Source organism: Mus musculus, chromosome 2, assembly GCF_000001635.26.
Source record: "Mus musculus strain C57BL/6J chromosome 2, GRCm38.p6 C57BL/6J".
In the NCBI taxonomy this organism is placed as follows: domain Eukaryota; kingdom Metazoa; phylum Chordata; class Mammalia; order Rodentia; family Muridae; genus Mus; species Mus musculus.
This window is the reverse complement of record NC_000068.7, coordinates 172875068-172895726: the sequence shown is the minus strand read 5'-3', so window position 1 is coordinate 172895726 and position 20659 is coordinate 172875068. Positions and strand designations below refer to the sequence as shown.

General features: G+C 52.4%; 1 protein-coding gene across 1 annotated transcript in view; it reads left to right on the top strand.

The window, feature by feature from the left end:
• Positions 1 to 20659, top strand: part of Bmp7 (bone morphogenetic protein 7) — a 72310-nt gene that overhangs the window by 44595 nt on the left and 7056 nt on the right. Inside the window, exons 3-5 of the mRNA NM_007557.3 lie at positions 2131 to 2279; positions 16204 to 16401; positions 20436 to 20512. Coding sequence (NP_031583.2) covers positions 2131 to 2279; positions 16204 to 16401; positions 20436 to 20512 — 424 coding nt within the window. The remainder of the gene's footprint in view (positions 1 to 2130; positions 2280 to 16203; positions 16402 to 20435; positions 20513 to 20659) is intronic.

The window sequence follows — 20659 nt, the reverse complement described above, 5'->3', positions numbered from 1 at the left end:
TGTCCTCACACAGTGGAAGCAGGAAAGCACAAAGGGGCTCACATGCTCTCCTTGAAAGCCTCACACAAGGACTGGTCTGGTCCCACAGGTCCCATCTTCTTCGGCTAGCCAGCTTGGAAAGCTCCCCTCTTAATATCGTCACATTACGGATTAGCTTTCAACGTGAGTTTGGAAGGAGGCCTGACTCTCTGGCTGGAGCAATGATGTAATTCAACATTTTCTAAATCGGGTGTGGGACAGTGTGCATCAGGACCACCCACACCTCTACCTATGGTCCTGGTGATGTTGTCCCTGTCTGGAGTCCCCTGCCCACCACTTCCAAGCCTGGACATGTGACTTGCCTAGGCCACCTAGGTTCTCTGTGCCTTTGGTGACTTTGATCCATGAGACCACCAGTCCCCTCACACCAGCCTCAGCACTAGCTGTGTCCACACTTGGTTTCTGGGTGACTATTGACCTCCCAGAGCAATGCTGATGGCTTCTGAGTGGAGAGAAGTTAAAAGCACTGGCTTGGGTGTGCTGATGGGCCTGGTGGCAGTATAGCAAGAAAAGAACTTGGTGACCTCTGAGACACGTGGGACTGATGGCTGGGAAAGGCCAGTAGTTTGGTAGGAGGAGGGGACTGGGACCAACTGGACAGTCTTTTCAGGCTGGCATCTGGTATTGGCTCCGACCGCTGCTAGTGGAACACATGACAATGAGTCTGATTTATCAAAGGCTCCGAGAGTTTCGAGAAAGTCCCGCCAGGCCTGCCCTCTGCATCGCAGTCCTGCTCACAGAGATCTCCCCAGTAGTGTGGCCAGGATCCCCAACTCACAGGGTTGCTGTGAGGACGTGGTGACAGGAAGCTGCCTGAGTTTTCTTCTCCAGAGCCTGGCCAGTGAACTGTGCTCAATCAACGGTTGCCGTATCTGAGGGTTTTCTGTGTGAACAGTGAAGTGTTTTCCTGTTCCCAGGAAGGTAGTAACCCCAGGGCTTATGGTAGCTGTGAGGGGGCCCTGGGAAGGGCCTAGGTTGGAGAGAGGCATCACTAAACTCAGTGCCCAGCATAGTATGGAGGCTCTTGTATTTTAGTTGACCATCATGTCTCAATAACTAAAAATCCCCAAGAGCTGATTTGAATACCTTATATATTATATGCAAGGTTGGGGTGGTGTTCATTTACCGACCCCCTTCCACATACCTGCACATCTATCACCCCCATCCATCCATCCATCCATCCATCATCAATCCATCATCCATCCATCCATCCATCCCTCCCTCCATCCATCCATTATCCATCCCTCCTTCCCACCATCCATCCACTCATCCATTTATCCATCCATCCATCCATCCATCCATCCATCTATCTATCCATCCATCCATCCATCTCTTTACCTATCTGTCCTCCCTCTATTCACCAATGCTTCCATCTACCTTTCATTCATTCATCTGTCACCCACCCATCCATCTTCTGTCTCTTTCTTTATCAGTTCATCTTTCTATTTATCCACCTACCCATCTACACATCCACTTATCTATCCATGTAGTCACCATCCACCCACACACCCACCTGCCCATCTGTTCATCCGCTCATCCATCCCCTATCCATCTCTCTCCACCTCCCCACCCATCCATCTTTCATTTGTCTGTTCATATACTCACTTAACCTATCTATCGACGTATCTACCCATCCATCTTCTATCCATAAATCCGTCCATTGCTCCATCTCTCAGCCAACTAGCCCAGCCACCTTCCATCTTCGACAGGGTGCGTGGAGCTCTTGGCATGGTGGCGGACACGTGGTGGATGACCTTGTGGGCATTACCTTCTGCCCCAGACACTTGCAGGCTGTATAATTCCTATCTCTTCTGCATCCTTCTGGAGTCCCCTGACATACGGTATGGTGAAATGGCCTGTGCCAGTTCCCTATTCCAGAAAATTCTCTACTTTCTTTCCCCATCACAACTGCTAAGAGGTCATTGTGCCTGTGTCCTATTCTGACAAGTCTATGTTTAGAGGACCGGTGCCCTGCCTCTGCTTGGTGTGTTACACAGAGCTTCTCCAGTCTGTAAGCCGCTGAGCTGTCAGTGTGGCAGAGCTGTGACCTACCTAACCCTGAGCCTGTGTCTTTCTGTCTCTCCTCTTCAGGGAGTCGGACCTCTTCTTGCTGGACAGCCGCACCATCTGGGCTTCTGAGGAGGGCTGGTTGGTGTTTGATATCACAGCCACCAGCAACCACTGGGTGGTCAACCCTCGGCACAACCTGGGCTTACAGCTCTCTGTGGAGACCCTGGATGGTGAGTCCCAGACACCAACACCTCTAGTCCCAGGGGAACCTCCTACACATGCACTTCAGCAGGGGCTCAGTTGCCATCCACAAACTTGATTTGTTATCTGCCTGCTCCCATCTCAACCAGCCTCAATACTCTGGTTTCTCACCTACACCCAACGCATGCTCTTGCCGCTTACACAAGAAGATTGGGAGTTGGGCAAGCTGGGCCAGAGATGGCCTTGCTGCTCACAGTGTCAGCAGGGGTGCAGTCGTGTTGGACATGCAGAGTCTTGGGTCAGCCGAGACCAGCTACATGAGAACTTCACAAGCCTAGAGCCTCAAGGGCAGTGGGGTGTGCCAGCCAGGTTTTTGGCTCCTGGCCTCCTGGGAAATGGAGCATGGTTGCTGGCATCCTCAGCCTTCTAAGTCTTCAGACATTGGCAGATGTTCTCTGTGGGGGGGATTGGAGCACTGAAGACATGTTAGTGGTCTGAGTCGCCATTGTTAGCTGGTCCTTCTTGATGCGTCTTCCTTGCTCCCTCCCATGAATATGCCTCTGTGGGTATCACGCATGAGTGAAGGTGACCTCAGAGCAAGGAACGGGCATCAGATCCCTTGGGATTGGCGTTACAGGGGGTATGAGATGAGTGATGAGGGTCCTGAGGACTGGTCTTTGGTCTTCATCAGGGTTTTACTGCTGTGAACAGACACCATGATCAAGGCAACTCTTTTTGTTTTTGTTTTTGTTTTTCAAGACAGGGTTTCTCTGTATAGCCCTGGCTGTCCTGGAGCTCACTCTGTAGACCAGGCTGGCCTCAAACTCAGAAATCCTCCTGCCTCTGCCTCCCAAGTGCTGGGATTAAAGGCACATGCCACCACTGCCCAGCTCAAGGCAACTCTTATGAGGACAACATTTAATTAGGGCTGGCTTACAGGTTCAGAGGTTCAGTCCACCATCATCAAGGCGGAACATGGCTGCATCCAGGCGGGCATGGAACAGCAGGACCTGAGAGTTCTACATCTTCATCTGAAGGCTGCTAGCAGAATACTGACTCCCAGGCAGTTAGAACTACGGTCTTATAGCCCACACCCACAGTGACACACCCACTCCAACAAGGCCACACCCACTCCAACAAGGCCACACCCACTCCAACAAGACCACACCTAATAGTACCACTCCCTGGGCGGAGCATATACAAACCATCACAAGCAGGAAGGGTTATCAGTCTCGAGCCATCTTTCCGGCTCCATTTCTAACAGTTGTTTTTTTGGGGGGGAAGGAGAAAGGAAAGCACCTTGTTTTCAGGAACAACTCCACCCTCCTCCCGGTCAACAGGATGAAAGTGTGTCACAGTAAGGAGTTTTCCCTAGTGTCCTTCCCCCAGGTCCTAAGTTCCACTTCCCAGAGGCGACTCTTGAGTACCTTTACAGGGACACCATCTCGATGCTTAAGAACTTGCTGGAGGTTCTGGCTGTCTGTTTTGATTCTCACACAGGGGATGTTGTGGGTCTTACTTTCCTCTGACTGTGATAAAACACCGTGACCAAGGTGACTTATAGGAAAAGGAGTTTCTTTTGGCTTACAGTGCCCGAGGCTCAGCATCCTTGATGGTGAGGACAGCAGGCAGCAGGCATAGAGACGGGGACAGAGAGCTCACTTCAGACTGAAACCATAGAACAGCAAGGTAGAAGTAGGAGAGGCCTTTTACTCTGAAAGCCCAGCCTCCGTGACTTACTTCCTCCAGCAGGCTGCAAAACAGTGCCACCAACAGGGGACCAAGTGTTTGGATGCCAAAGACTGTGGGGGGACATTTCTCATTCAAACTACCACAGTGTTCAGGTGAAAACGAATCTGGCCCCATCTGCTCTTAAAGAGCTAATTCACTTTAAGGTATGTTTTATGGTCACACATTGTCAGTGTCTTGAGCCCTGCCCGCTCTCAGTCTGTGACTTTGGACCTGTCCGGATCTTGGCACGCTTGTCTCCATCACGCAGGTGGCAAGGGATGTGGCCCTGGGGTTGTTAGAGGATTTCATGAGTTGCTATGAGGGAGAGATTTAAAATTGTGTCTCAGGAGGAACATCGAGAGGGGTGGGGACACTTAGCGCTAAACTGACTGAATTTAATCCTAGAGCCCCATAGAGTAGGATTCATGCAAGGCGTCTTCCACACGTGTACTCTGGCACATGTGTGCTTCCCAGAGGATCTCCCAGGGTACCTTTCAAAATGAAGATTCAACTAGACTAGGTGTGAAGTACAGGAAAGCTTGTCTTCCCAGGATGCTGGATGCTGGATGCTGGATCCTGGACCATTCTATGAACGGTCAGAACTCAGGTGTAGCCTGGATAAACTGTGGTTGTCACTACCGCCATAAAGGCTGGAGGTTTGATGGTTTCTCCTCCGTGGTGAGGACTGAGGCTCCAGTCCTTTTCTGCTGGGCTGAATTCACCAAGTAAGTGGGGTCGTCTGGCCGAAGAAGCCCAGGTATCTGCGTTTTCCTGGTGTTGGAATAACACAGCTTTTACAAGAAACTTCACATTTGTGCGCGCGCACGCACAGGACACACACACACGAGGATGAAAGAACAACTTGAAGAAGTCTGCTCTCTCCTATGGTGTGGATTCCAAACTCAGTTGGTCAGGCTTGGTGGCAAACACCTTTACCCACTAAGCAATATTGCCTCTCCATGCCCTGGCTTTTTCCCTACATGGGTTCTGGGAGATCAAAGTCGGGTCCTCCTGCTTTGGAGGCAAGCCCCTCACTGACTGAGCCACCTTGCACCCTACTGTCTCTTCCTGTCATCTGCCTGGGGCTCCAGTGGTCCTCTTTTGTTCGTTCCAGCTCTCTGCAGTTTAGCATGGCCCTCTGAGGCCATGGCTTCAGTCTGGACCCTCGCTAAAATCTTGAGGGTGACAAGGACAGTCTGGCTTAGGTATCCCCCCTTTTTTTCTTTCTTCTGAGGCCCAGGGCTGTGGGAGCAAGATGTGGAGAACTGGAACTATCCATGTCCTCCCATCCCCCACCTTCTAGAACATTCCTTTCTCGAAAGCTCACCTAAGTTCAGGGCTGAGTGTAGACCGCAGTGTTTAGGATCTCTGTGCTTTCTGAAACTGTGCTGTCTCCCCCTCTCCCAGTCTCTACCCTTTCCCTGCCCCGGAGCCTTACTCAGGCCTCTTGAAAGTTCCGGAGTTCCGTCATCTGCCTCAGGAGTTGGTAAATGAATGTCGTCACCCTGGTGACTACGCTCGACTTGAAGGCTGCTGTTCTCACTTTGGAGTCTGTTTTTTCCTGTGTGAGTGAATGTTTACATGTGTGTTGGTGTGAGTATGCCTGGGTGGGTGTGCATAGATACATGTTCACACGGGCACGTGGAGGTCAGAGGTCAAGGTCAGCTGCCTTCCTCTGTTGCTCTCTCCACGTAATTTTTTTCTTTTGGACAGGGTCCCGCCCTCCCTAAATTGCAGCTCACTGACTGGCTAGAGAGGCTGCCCAGTGAACCACGGCTCACTGATTGGCTAGAGATACTGCACAGTGAACCTCGGCTCACTGATTGGCTAGACAGGCTGCCAAGTGAACTTTAGGGATCTACCTGTCTCTACTCCACCCCCCTAACCCTGGTGCTGGGGCTACCCAGGCATTCAGCCATGCTCTGCTTCTCACGTGGTTGCTGGGAATCCAATCACATCCTTGCATTTGATTGGTGAGCACTTGACACACCGAGACATCTCCCCAGCACGAGTCTTCATATTTTAAAATGATTTCCAACAAACCAGAAGAAAGCTCCGCTTGGCACAAACAGTGATACTCTCTTCATCATCCACAGACCGGTGTCTGGTGGCACCAGTCATGCCCGTCTGACCCTGTGGTCCACAGCAGCCCTTGAGCTCTGATCACAGAGTTGAATAGCTGTGGAGACACACCGGATAACCTGCCAAGCTGGGCGTATTGGCTCTTTTGAAAGAGATAACTTTGGCGGGAGCTTATGGCACGGGGTCTGCACCAGCCTTCCTCAGCTGGTGCTTTCTGAGGAGCCACAGGTGCCCCTCGGAGGGAGGGGTTCACGGTCTGTTAAGGATGAGGAATGCCAGCTGAGGAAAATGAACGGGCTCAGGCGAGGAAGCTGATACCCAGAGAGCCCACGGGGCTCCAAATATCAACAGCTCATCTGGAAGCGGAGCTCTCCTGGCTGGTAGCTAAAGACATTTTGAGCCGTCAGGGTGAGGCTCTGTCTGTACCTGGATAAGGGACAGAAGGGAAGGTGTCCCTGTCCAGGTGTAGTGCTTTCCCAGGAAGGCCTTTCATTGGTCACCTGGCCAGGGAAGGACTGCCCTTAAACCATCCAGACAATACACTGAGGTCATTGGCTGTGCGGGTGAGGACATCTGGGATGGCTACAGGACAGGATGACTGGGCACTTCCTAGCCTTCCGACGGGTTCGTGGTCTTCCCCATCCGGTGGTCTCCAGTGAGAGGTTCTTTAGTGTCATCTGGGTGCATAGGTCCCATTCGCACGCACCACCAGCAAGTCCCTGGGGGTGTCTCATGATTGTCTTCCGGGGCACCTTGGTAACCTTGGTAACAACAGCACTGGGACCCTTCCTATCCCGTTCTGAGGACACCCTGCTTATGTAGACAGCCGGATGGCTGACAGACTTCCCCTCCTGCAACCACATGGGTAAAAGGCTCACAGGTGACCAGAAGCTACTGTGTGCTGGGCCTTGAGCTGGCAGGAGAGTCCCCTGTGCCCACCCTGGGAACTTGATGTTTTCATAGTTCCTGCAGAGGTCAAGCTCAGGGGAACACCAGAATCCCAGGAGGCAGATAACCAGTCCTCACCCTGACTAACAGTAAACCAAGACCTCCAAACCTTGAGGCCACAGACACCACGTGGGTGGAGGAGACCCATCTGGTGGCCGACAGAATTTGGAGCTGATTGCCTGCCAGGCCTCAGTTTCCCTCCCTGCTCCAGGACATCTGCTTCCATCCGAGTGTGTGGTGTGGACGCCGCAGAGTTCCTTCTGGAAGCCTGATGTTTGCTGGCCTGACGTCAGAGCCTACTGGATGGCAAATTGCAGAGTCCCTGGCTTGCTGAATGCTCACTTCCTCCATCTGGCCCTGGGGGAGGTCCCAGGTCAGAGGTGCCCTTCCCAGACCACCCAGGCAGTGTGCAAAGCCTGCCTGTTATCCCTCCTTCCAGCTGTAGCGCCCCCCCCCCCCCCGTTAGTCACCAAAGCGTCACAGCTGGGTTCGGGGGCGAGCGTGTGGTGTGGGGCGGAAGTCAATACCCTCTGGACACCTCGGCTCCCAGAGACAGACATGCAGCATTGGGAAGGATGGATGGGTGAATGTTGTGGGGGTGAGGCCTGGTGACCCCGTTTTTCATACAGAAAAGACGACAGGAAAGGTGTTGACTCCATGGCCTTCTTTCCCCATTCCTGGACAGCCATGTCCTGCACACCAGGCTGGTGTTGGACGTGGCGGTGGGGGTGGGGGTGGGGTGGAATAGGAGAGAAGCGAGGGGCTGCCTGTGCAGGCGCCTGTGCTTTGAGTTGGTGTCACACCAGGCTCTGGCTCACCTGTTGCTTCTGGAAGCAGGACAGTCCTGTGGTCCCTGAGGGCACCACTGCTGCTCCCCAGGTTCATCCCAACGAACTGCTTGGAGTCTCCATTCCTTCATGTTCTCCATGAACATGATGACATGACCTGTTCTGTTGACGTCTGGGAGGAAGAAGAGGGTGAGCTCATGGAACGTGCCGAGCCCCGGGGCAGCCCTGCCTCTGTGCTCATGAATCCCAGATGTCTTTATTACTGCTGGTGTATTCCTCACAGTCTGCCTGCCGGGGGAGGCCAGCAGTCACCGACAGCCTTTTATAAAAGAAGAAACCGAGGCAGTAAAAAGCCCCGGGGTTAAGTCACATGGCTCTCAGTGCTGAACTTGGGACTCAGACTTGGGTCCCCTGTTCTTCAATGGAAAAGCCTTTTAGAAATATGGGTACCAATGGCCTGGTGGGGAAGAGGCTTGTGGGGACAGTGGGCATGTAAGGGGCTGTGCTAAGGCCAGCTGGGCAGATCAGACAGAGTTCAGGCCTCTCCACACCTGACTGTCATCCTCCGTCCTCTCTCCTGGGATGGAGAGACCTTAGAAAGAGAGAAGGGGTTCCCTGTGGGGCCTCCAGGATGAGCGTGTCTCCACGTGCCACGGCCTGCACTTTTTATGATTGTGTGGCCCGTGTTATCCTGGTGGCAGTGAAAATAAGACATTTTCTCCGCAGGGTGGCGAATGACGCCAGCAGTCGCAGCAAGTGGGAGGTAGAGGCAGGTGGATAGCCATGAATTTGAAGTTATACTGGGTTTCTGTCACATAGTTCTAGGCCACCTAGAGCTATAGATTGAGACTCAAATAGAAAACCAAAACTAAACCAAAAGAAGCTTCCTCCCACACTCAAACCTCCTGCCGGGGCTTACGCTTCAAGAGTCAGCAGACCCCACCCCCAAGACCCCTCAGTGTCCTGGCTGATACGGTGGTCCATGGCACTGCGGAGCCACGCTGACCCCTTCCCTATGCCCACGTGTTAGAAGCAGCTTCCTGCAGCTAATAGCCTATTGATCCACATTGGTTGGAAGCTTATGCAGTCATTCAACAAACAGCCTGAAAAGTAGATTTGCCGTCATGTGACCCACAGCCTCTCCCAAGGTGGTGGACGGTAAACAGAGACCTCACACTGAAGGAGAGAGACAGAGACTGGGTGGACAAGTTCTTGCTCGGAAGGGCTTCCTGTGGTCCACAAATGGACACACCTACTTTCCCAAAGTGCCCTTTAACTCTAGCATCTACTGTAGCGAGAGGAGCCGGTCCTAGACACACACTATCCTGCACATGCAGAGGCACCTTGTTTCCATCGTGAGGAGCCCAGCCATCCTACTTCCTGTGGCTCTCTTGCCTGCTCCAGAAGGAAACACCCATAGGCCCTGTGATCTGGTGCTCTCCTCCGAATCCATCCACCTCTCAGTCTCTTCACAACTGCTTCTTTGGTGCCTTCCAGGGCTTACGCCTCACCTCCCGATCTTCAAGGCTATCCCTCCCTCCCTCCCTCCCTCCCTCCCCCCATCCCTCCCTCCCCCCCTCCCTCCCTCCCCCCCTCCCTCCCTCCCCCCTCCCTCCCCCCCTCCCCCCCTCCCTCCCCCCCCTCCCTCCGAGTGTGTGTGTGTGTGTTGCCCAGGGATTCTCTGCTCTGGCACATGGGAACGTGTGCTCCTCTTCTTGACCATCCCCAGTGGATCCGACATGGTCACAGGACATTTAAAGGACCAAAGGGCATGTGCTGTCCAGATGTGAGGCTGAGGCATCTGTGGGAGAACGCAGGGGCCGAGCCTCCGGCCTGAGGCTGGGGACACTCTGGCATAAGGCCAGTCTGGTGGGTAGCTTCTCTCACAGCACAGCTGGCTAGAGGTACCTCTGCACTCCAGGATTACGTCACTTCCTTTTTGCCCTGAATCCCAAGAGACAGAGAACAGAAGAGGCCCAGTGGCTCTTCTTGTCCTCCCAGGGTCCAGCCGGCTGTTTAGGTCTGGGTAGAATTGGGTCACTGGGGCCAGAAGGTCACAAGTGTTCACTACAGTCTCACTTGTCACTGGGGCCTTGGAGCTTCCAATGCAGTGACTGGAATCAATTTTTCTATAATCGATGAAGAACAACTCACCTAGAGTTTTCCTTATGAGGTGTGAATAAGCAGGCCTAGTCAACTAGTGTTACAGTGAACGCCAGCAAATGCCCGTAGAACATTCCAGAGGCTGGACACGTCAGGTTCAGAGGGGAGTTGCTTGCTTTTACCAACACTAGTTAGCATGAGGGCAGCCAGAGGCTGCATTTGTGACTGCACACTGGTTGTGTTCTAATAAAACTTTATTTGCTAAAGCATACAGTTGGCCAGATGCAGGAACTGGAGGCATGAAGGTCCTAGCTCCTAACTATTGGTCAGGAAATGAGAAGGCAGATTCCCATGACAACCTCTGCGTGGCTGCTTCCCACTGTGTTCATAAGAATAAATCGACTGTGGCTCGTGTGTGTGTGTGTGTGTGTGTGTGTGTGTGTGTGTGTTGTGAAATACTACTCAGCAATGAAAAGGGTAAATAATACAAACATGGGGTTTCATGGAAAAATCTGGAAGACGTGTAGATTGAAATAAGTTGACCCAGAAGAGTGGCAAGTCCATGTGACACGTCAAGAAAATGTGGTAGTGCCCCAGTGAGACCCCAAATTGCACTTTATGGATCAGGATAGTGACCGGGAGAAACTGGATAACTAACTAGCTGGGGGTGCCTAGGGTCTGCAATAGCAGCAGCAGTGGGCTCCCTCTGACATACACATCCCCAGACCATGGTAGGTGGCCTAGTGGCCTCTGAGAGCAGCAGCCTCTTGCTGAGAACTGGAAGAGGCTCGTGTGTGTGTGTGTGCATGCACTCAAGAGTGTGTGTGTGTGTGTGCTGACTCAGCTGGCTGTTGCAGGAATTGACACCCATGGCGGCATACATATTTGCAACACCATTAAAGCAAAGCAAAACAAAAGCCAACCTCTAAAAAGTTATTTTTTATTATTTCTTACTTTTAAAAGGAATAAAATCAACAGGCCGGGCTGTGACTTGGTGGAGACTTCCTACCCTGTTTGAAGACCTGGGTTTGATCTCTAGCACCTCGTAAAGGGGCTGTGTGGTGCACGCCTGGAATTCCAGCACTCCAGAGGTAGAGGCAGGAGGACAGGAAGTTCAAGGCCAGCCCCAGCTATATAATGCATTTAACACTAGCCTGGGCTACGTGAAACCTTGTCTCAGAGCCGGGGAGCAGCAACAAAGAGGACCAGCAGAGTCCCAGGAAGGGGCAGTCACCCCTGGTCTCATCCGAACTTCCAGGCAGGCAGGCAGGCTGGTTGGTGCCAGTTAAATTTGAGTGGCCAATGATCGATCCCGACTGCTTCAGCGCCGTCCTGCATGTAGTGTTTGTTTTTCTGAAGTTCCTATTCAGCTGGGGCAGCTCCTGCTTTCTTATTTCCAAAACTTGCCTTTTCACAGGCAAATCCATGGGCTTGGAGAGAAACACGTGTTCAGCTAACCCTCAACTAAAATAGAAATATTTTCTAGTTTTGCCAAAGACAGACTTTATGAAGTTTTGTGTGTGTGTGTGTGTTTTTTTTTCTGCCTACATTAATGAACTTACCCATTTCTACCCTGTGCCTCATTTTGGTAACCTTGCTGGATATTTAAATACAGATAATCAAAACAAATAATTACAAGTATTAACTGAAACTGCCGTGCCGAAAGCATCTCGACGGGAAAGAAATTCCTGTAATTACCCTTTTTTTTGACTGCCCCCTTGTTCAGTATCAAAAACAATACAGCATGATGGCTCACGCCTGCAAGCCCAGCCCCCAGGAGGAGAGGAAGGAGGATGGCTGTGGGTTTAAGGCTGGCCTGGGCTGTGTAGTGAGACTCTTCTATATCAAGTGTATGTGTGCCTGTGTGTGTATATGTGTATGAGTGTGTATATGCATACCTGTATATAACAGGTTATAGCATCATGATGTAACAGTTACCAGTGCTGGCCACAAACTCAGGGCCTCATCCATGCTCCACGAGCCACACTGTGGTTTCTGCTTCTAGCTATCAGTAAGAACACAGCTGTAGGCTCTAATGTGTGGAGTGTGGAGTGGGCTGTATTACCTACATAGCTGTGACAAAACACCCACGAAAATGACTTCGGGGAGGAGGGGCTTCCTGTGGCTCATGGTGTGGGGGTCCAGTCTGTCTCTGCAGAGGAGTTCCAGCAGCCGGTCACAGGGCATCTCCAGCAGTCAGGAAACAGGGAGAGACGAAGGCTGGTACTTAGCCCACTTTCTCTCACTCAGTGTGGGACCTCGGGCCACATTCACAGCGGTCTCCCTCTTCAGTTAAACCTCTCGGGAAAGTACCTCACAGCCACCCCCAGAGGTGTGTCTCTGATTCTAAATTTAGCTGTCATTCTTAATGGGGTGTGTTTAAATCCTTCTAAAGATGTCGAATGCAGTTGGGTTGTCTTCCAGCCTTTTACACAGAAACCCCAACTCTTTCCCCACGTTCCCCTTTGCTCCTGAGGGCCAGCCCTTGTGCCCATGTTCTCTGTCGCCAGCCTCTGGTGTGTGCATGGTGGTGGTGGTGGTGGTGGTAATTCCAGACTCTAGACCTAGTCATCGGGGTGGGACATGCATGGCAATGGTTGGTGTGAGAACGTAGGCTGCAGGCTGGCTTGACCCAGTGACAGCTGTGTCACAGGAGCCCCTCTCTGAGGTGTCCTTCCACGGTAGCCCTCGTTTGGAAACATGGTTTCCCTGGAGTCAGTACGTGGAGATAGCTTCTGCACTGCTGAGAACAGATTTCTTCTGAATATGAGAACAGCAAGTGAGTTTTCTAGAGCTTTCTAGCAGTTTCTCTGAAAAATTCTAGAAACTTCTCCCTTCCATGCTTTGACTGAACTGGGTCACGTCTCACCTCTGGGCAGTGACAACGACTCTACAGAAGGATTAGGTGCCTCTCGTCAAACTGCCTGCCACCCAGCCCTGAGGCCAGGGCAGACTGAGTTTGGGCAAAGCTGCCTGGGTGAATGGTGTGCCATTAACTAGGGACACAGGGATGTGAGACTAATGGCCTCATCCAGTTTACATGGGAGGAAATCAAGGCTGTGCGGGCTGCTGGTGCAAGTGTGCGTTTTTGGCTCCCTCTAAGCAGAGGTTGAGGTGGGTGGAGGTTGGTTTGCTGGCAGCCTCTGGCCCCGACCAGCAGGTCAGAAGGGCTTCGGGGACTGGGGCCACGCTTGGCGCCTGGATTTAAGGGGTCCAGAGAGGCATGGGGGCTTGAGTCAAGGCATTTTTACTCTGTCCTAAAAGCCTTCCAGGGGGGAAGTGCAATTCCTCAGGGCCCGGCTTTAATGGTTTCTTTTATAGACTCAGTCTCGTTATAGATGGATGAACTGGGGGGGACCCTGCTCAAGAATGCAGGAGAGACGGACGCCGAAAGGAGGGGAAGGTGAATCGTGGGGGGTTGGGAAATGTGTTTTCTTAAACACAAACTCTTAAAAACCATTCTAACTGCCAGACCAAGCCAGGCACTGGAAACTGGGCTTCTCCATCTCCGACCTGCCCGGGGAACACTAGCTAGTGTGATGTCTAACCATCACTTTTGCTGGCCTTGGCTCTGTCACTGATTGGGGGTGTAGTAGCTGCCCTGATGAAGCACACCCTTCCCTGAGCCTCCTCTGCGGTCAGATTGAGTGCTGTTGCTGTTGCTTTCTGGGTTGCACGGGGGTTTTTTCTTTCTTTCTTTCTTTCTTTTTTTTTTTTGGCAGGTGGCTCAGCCTCTCTGATCTTGTCCTGCTATGGGCAGTCGACATTGTCTCCATCTGAAGTCTCCCTGCTCTGAAGTGTTCGTCACCCGATGGGGTGGTCAATGTTTCTAAGGATCTTATCGTTGTTGTTCCATGGGGAGATGCACAGAGCATGCTCATCACCAGGGCCTTGGCACAGCCCAGGACCTGGGTGTGAGTTGTTTTTCCCAGTGATATGACAGACTAACCCACAAAAGCACTTAGCACAGGTCTGGTGAGTCTCATGGCTCGAGGGTACCATCCATCGGGACATCAGGAGCGTGAGGCAGCTGGGCACACTGCGTCCACAGCCAGGAAGCAGACAGAGATGGACTGGAATGCTCAGCTCCTTTTTATTCATCCCTGGATCCCAGCCCATGGGATAAGGCCCCAGCTTGGGGCTGGTCCTCCCAGCACTGTTAACCCAATCTGGAAACTCCCTCATAGACATAACCAGAGGTTTGTTTCCATTGGTAATTATGATTGGCCGTCACATCCTGGGCGCTCTTTTCTGTACCTTCTAACTCTGGCTTCTAATCCCAGGCTTTCTTGGAGTTCTTTTTCCTGTCCCACCTCTTAATTAGGGGAACCTGTGCACGGTGCTGTATACCCTGGAAGAGAGAGGGGATCTGGGTACCTTTGTCATGTTTGTCTAGCCTCAAATTCCCTCAAACGGAACTGTACCATGTGGGAGGAGGGGTCTGTTATATAGAGAACAGCCACCCCGGACGCCTTGCCCATCCCTCCTGCTGGGAGCTCCTACTGGCCACATGGCCCTAGCCCTAACCCTGGATACCAAGAAGGGATTTCACACAACATCTGTTCAGCTAAACTGAGCTTTGTCTTCCTTGTTCCACTCTGCAGCCCCTTCACTGGGTTTCCCATCTTCGGAAAGCCATTTAGGGCAAGGAGGTGCGGGTCTCACAGGACTGTCTTTTTCTCAGTCCCTTTACCAAAGTCTCTCAGCGAATTCCTTCAGTTCTCTTCAAAACACAGCAAAACCTGCCATTTTCTAGGCCTGAAACTCATTACAGTGGCATTCCTGTTGGAGAAAACTGGCTGGTGGATAAACGGGACCTCTAGGGACATGTTTCTCTGTGTCTCTGTCTCTGACTCTGTCTCTGTCTCTCTCTCTCTCTCTCTCTCTCTCTCTCTCTCTCTGATGCTGGGGTGGAGCTCACAACCTTGCACATGTTGTTATACTTACACTGAGCTAAGTCCCATCCCAAGTCCTCTATATTTTTGAGGCAAGTGTCTCTCAGTCACTGACATGAACTGAACTTTCAATTCTCCTGCCTCAACCTCCAGAGCAGCTGAGATGACAGGCACGTACCACCCAAACTTGGTGCCTCCCTTCCCCCACCCCAACTTTGATTTCATGCGCTCTATTTCCAAACAGAAAGCTGAAATCAACAGCTTCCCAGTGTTAAGCAGGCAGCAGTAAGGGACCAGCTGGAGGGTGTCTGGGGAAGGGCATCCAAGAATCTGATCCTGTCCCACTAGGCTCACTTCCACTGCCCCAGGCTGATCCCTTGGCACCTTCTTAGGGCTTCCTGGTCCCTGGCTTCTGTTCTTCAGCTTGCAGTCTGGTTTCAGGGCAAGCCCAAGGTCATCGCAGAGAATACTTGAGGTCCTCAGCCCAGTCCCTCCCTCTGCTTTCTACAATTGCTTCCTGTCCCATACTGGCCATCATGACCAAGTCCCACAAGCTGTCATCTCCCAAGTGCCAGAGCTTTATTGTCCCCACGGAAATGCAGAAATCCTGTACCCAGGTGTCACTGGCTGTGCACCTCGCCACCCCTACTTCAGGCAGCTCCGTCTCCTAGCACCCATGGTGACATGTGGCCTTTCTCTTTTCACGGAGCCACTGGCGCCTGGAGTGAAGCCTGTCTTGCCTGTCCTGGCTGTTTCTCAAGGGCTTACACCTGCAAAAACCTTGTTCAGGCAAAATGCTTCCATTGGCCTTGAGGTATTGGTGCCTATAGCCTGTTGTCTTCTGTCATCCCCCCCCCACACACACACACACACACTGCAGGCTCTCACTATCCTGGACTCCAGTCTCGGTTAGTCCTGCCAGGTCTTTATTTGTGCTGTGCTTTACACCCATAGTGACCTTTCCCACTTGGGGCTCACTCCTCACTGCCACCTCTTCCTTCTGGTAGCCTCTCCACTGTCATCAGACTGTTGGGAGCCACACTTACGTCATAGCAGTTACTTTCCCATCCCCTGAAGCCTGACTGACCAAGTGACCAACTCACTAGCCTGAGACAACGGCCTTCCCCTCCTGGCTCCTCTCTCTGCTGGTCTTGGCCTGGCTCCTCATGCTTCCTATTCCTTGCTTAGTGTTTGGGTCACCACTGGGTGATTGTGTGCTGCCCCTTGCCCCACAGGGGTCACCAGAGGCCAGGGCACTTCTAAGACAGCTCCTGGAATAGCCCAGCCAGTCTTTGTTGGATAAGTGAACGGCTAGTGCGCGAATGTTTTACGAGGTGGGAATAGAATCATGTCCCCCAGCCCATCCCTGTCCCTCGGACTTCGTGTAATGAATACCTCCCCTGCAGGGCAGAGCATCAACCCCAAGTTGGCAGGCCTGATTGGACGGCATGGACCCCAGAACAAGCAACCCTTCATGGTGGCCTTCTTCAAGGCCACGGAAGTCCATCTCCGTAGTATCCGGTCCACGGGGGGCAAGCAGCGCAGCCAGAATCGCTCCAAGACGCCAAAGAACCAAGAGGCCCTGAGGATGGCCAGTGTGGCAGGTAGGTCCGAGCAGCTGGAGGGGACCAGCTCATTGCAGATGCTTCCAGACACATCACCCTGTGACCTGGGACGTGTCTTTTCAGCATATAGCTTCTCCAGGGTTCTGGTGACCCTGAAGCAAGGCAAGGGCTAGGCACAAACCAATCAGGCCTTCTTGTGAGGGCCCTAAGCCGACTCAGTCTTCCAGCTCCTGCCCTCAGGATTCTGAGGAAACACACAAGGGACTTTGGGCTGTTTAGAATTAAGTGTGAGACCACAAGGCCATTCCCCTACTGACCCACACCTTCCCAACCCTCCACTCCAGGTAAACTTGCATTATACATGGCTTCTTCCTTAGTCATTTTATTTCTGAAGAGGGAAAGTAGCCTGCAGGGGTGGTTGGGCTTACTGGTTCTAGGCTGTCCCCAGTACCCTGTGTAGGTGTCAGTGGGTAGGGAGAGGTGTATATCAATTCAGATGCTATGCCTGTTTTGTTGGCTTTAATTCATCAAGAACCCCTTTGCCTTGGTAGACATGGCACTTCCAATCACAGGTTTTATTCCAATCTTAACTAGTAAGTCAATCTCAACTGCTAAACTATTAAACTCTTAGCACACTGTGCACACATGCAGCATGCTGTTGCGTATGTAATACACTCATTACACAGTGCTCATTATTACTCAGGAAGAGGCAGTGCTGCTCAGCGAGGCTCCCCTAATGCTGGATATGCCAAGCTGGAGAGGCCATAGGGAAAGTCTCTGAAGGGACTAAAGGAGTCTTAGGACCAGCTCTGGGCTGTTCAGGGCAGAGTTGTCAAATGTAGACCTAGGTAAGTTTTAGTATTGACCTGCAGAGAGCTGAAGGCAACAGGCAGGGCTGAACCTGGAGCCAGGGGACAGGAGGAGTCCTTCCCTGTAGCAACTTTCCTACGCAAGGTTCATGACCGATGCAGGACCTGGGTCACTGTGCCTGCTTGTCTGTGTTGGGTGCTTCTTTGTTCCTTGCCCAGATAAGAGAGTTTCATCTGGTGTGACAGAAGGCTCTTGATGTTTCTGACATAGATAGATTCCTAGATGGCATTGTTTACGGGCACAAATAAATTACCTGTTGGTCGCAGCTTCTGGTATGGAGGCTGACGGTCCTGTTTTACTTGTTTAAATAAGTTGCAGAGTCTGTCTGCCTCAGTACCCAGACCTAACATGGGACAGCTCAGGAAAGCACAGTAAAACATGTTAACCGTGAGTGAGGCACTGCCTGCAAGCAGCTGCTGTTCTGAACAGAGTCACTGCGTGTTCTCTGCCAGTGGCCTGTATGGGTCGTGAAGACGAGAGTCTTCAAAAACATTCTCTTCTGCCAGATGGGGCTGCTTATAGGCACCTCAAAGGGGTCTGTGAGCCCCTAGTGTAAAACTGGGTTCTTTCATATTTGGGGCCCTTGTTTATGCTGGGATTGGAATTCCACGGTGGAAGCCTAGCTGTAGAAGCTATTTGGGACAGGTAGATGTGGTTGTCACCCTCATCTGTATGCAGTGACAGGCCCAGGAGTCGGGGTGGTGGCTGGGTAACTCAGCTCATTCCAGGGGTGCAGAAATACTTCTCCTGGGAACTGAGCTGAGAGCTCTGAGTGAGGCCAGGTTGCTCCCCACTCCTGAGGCCCATGCACCCCGAGGGTACAAAATCTCATGCCTCAGCTTCTCTGACTTCTCTCACCAGCCTTTGCGACTGGTGGCTGGGACGGAAGAAGCAGCTGAAGCCCCGGTGGGTGGGACATTCTCTTGAGAGTCTCATCTTGGAGTCTGAAATCCCTCCCAAGCAGGAGTGGGAGTTTGATGGCTTCAGGCTGTGTGCAGTGTAGGTGTGAGGTCATGCTGGCTGCTCTGGGAAGGATGGGTAGAGCCCGGGGTGAAGGAGGGCTCCATTCAGAATCGGAAACTTCCCAGAAGCCTTTGCCAACTCAGCTGGCATGGCCCATCCCAGCAAAGTCGCCCTTGTCGTGTAGATCTGCAACATGGATCTTGAAGATCTATGACAGACATTTGCCTGCAGAATGAGAGGGACACTGGGGACTGGAGGCTGACCACCCCACAGTGTCCCACAGAATGCCCACTTCCATAGCTCTGGGATGCTCCCTTGCACGACAGCTAGTCCATCTGGATCTAGCTCGGAATCTGCCTACTCCCATAGATTTCAACTCCCTACCCTACTCTCGTTTTAAGTTCTTCCAAACCCTGCCTGGAAGTTTAACATTAAAAAAAAAAAACAAACCAACAACTCAGGACTGGGGCTCCACCCTGGTTTAGTAAGGCAGCCTGTGCGTGTGCGTAGGCGTGTGCCCAGTGCCTTTGAAGTGCTCACACCTCACATGATGGGCCACACAAGTTGAATCCTTTCTTGCACACACATCATCCTTTATGTGTCCGGCTGTAGACACATGTCCTAGCATGCCTCTGCATGAAAGTCTCTTTCCTGTCCGCCACCCCTGCCTCGGGGTTCCAGCTGCTCCTGAGACGCAAGTAGAGAACCTGGGTCCCTTGTCCCCTTCAGCCCAACACCCTAGTAATTGGTCACTTCCTCCAGCTGACCCTTGAAGCGAGTTTGAGCATCTGCCCCGGGCAGGGCCTTTCCAAGGTAGCTGCTCAGTGGCTGGTGGCCTGCACTGCCTGTTGCTCACGGGCCCTCTGCTGTGCTGGGTGGGGTGAGTGGAACAGGATTAGGTAAGGGAGCTATGTGTCTCCTTTATCCCCTTCCCTTGCTTTTCTGCTAAGAAGGACCCACTGGGGCATTCCAACAACCTTCTCCCAGGGCGGCTACAACCCCAGATAGGATAAGCAAGGACCCATCCCCTGCAGCACGCCCATAGCTGGCTGCCAACACTAAACCAAAGACCTTCTGTGAGATTTTACCCGTTCCCTTCACGTTATTAATAACCATTGCACTTTCCCCCATGTCTTGCTTCAGCATCCGCCCTTACTCAGTATGGGGAGCTGTGGGCAGTCTGGTCCCAGTGAGCCTACTCAGAACTGTTTCTAGCTCAGGCTGCTTCACCCTGGCCTGAGGAGGTAGTCCACAGCCCACTCTGCTCCTGCAGGAAGAGGGGAGTAGTGTTTGTCAGGTAGGTGGTGCTAGCTGTAGCCTCCAGCTATGGCACAGAGTTCACCTTAGATATCCAGTCCATAGCTGTTCCAGAAGGTAGACCAGTTGTCCAGGCTCTGTGGACTGTGCTAGGGTGGTGTCTTGATCCTTGACCTTCCTGTGCTAAAGACAGACTGGCCTGTGCTCGCTCTTCTTGACCTTAGAGCTATGCAGGTGGAATTCCTGTGCATCTTGGGAAGTGGGCCCTGGGGGAAGTGTCATTTGTCACCAGACGCCTGGTAGCCTGTCAGTGGGTTCAGAAGGAGCAGTCATCATGTTTAGATAGTTGCAGGGTGTTGGGACATGAGAAATGCCTGAGCACTCCGGCACCTGGTCTGCAGGGCTCTATAGTGTAGACCAGGGGCCTTGGCTTTATGGGCAAGGGCAGGTGAAGGAAGGCCCTGGGAATCTCAGGTTAGGGAAAGGCATTAAGTACCAACCACTTGTGCAATTACAGGACAGAAAAGATTCCATAGCTGTGTGTGAGAGATAGATGGACAGACAGACTCCCACAGTGTTTACAGAGTACAGCCTTTGGCGCAAATGCTACACACTTCTATCCTGGAAAACACAAGCACACTGTTCTTGCTTCTGGGGGCTGTGGGATTTACTCTGGTTTCCATCGCCATCCTTGGCTCTGCACCCCGACTGTGGACAGGTGCATGAGCATCTTGGAGCTGACCCGCCAGGCCTCCACAGGCAGAGTATTCCGGAAGCAGGATACGTCTGAGTGGGACTGGGGGCCTCTTCTAAAGGGTGGAGGTGACCTTGGGGGCTCACAGGTCCTAAAGCAGCTTGTGAGTCATCGCTGCCCTTCAGGCCCTGGCTCCAGAGGCTGCTCTCCCACTGCAAAACCAAAGGGACTTGAACACGTGCATTTCTCTCTCCTCCCTGGCTTCTTCTTTGCCTCCTTGACCATGCAGAAAACAGCAGCAGTGACCAGAGGCAGGCCTGCAAGAAACATGAGCTGTACGTCAGCTTCCGAGACCTTGGCTGGCAGGTAAGGACAGCTGAATCTCCATACACCGGGCCTTGCTCTGTCCCTGCTGACCACAGGGCTGCCCCTGTTGGAACAGTGTGTCACAGGTCCTGTCTTTTGTTTCCCTAGAGACATGGTCCCATATGTCCCAGGCTGGCATCAAACTCA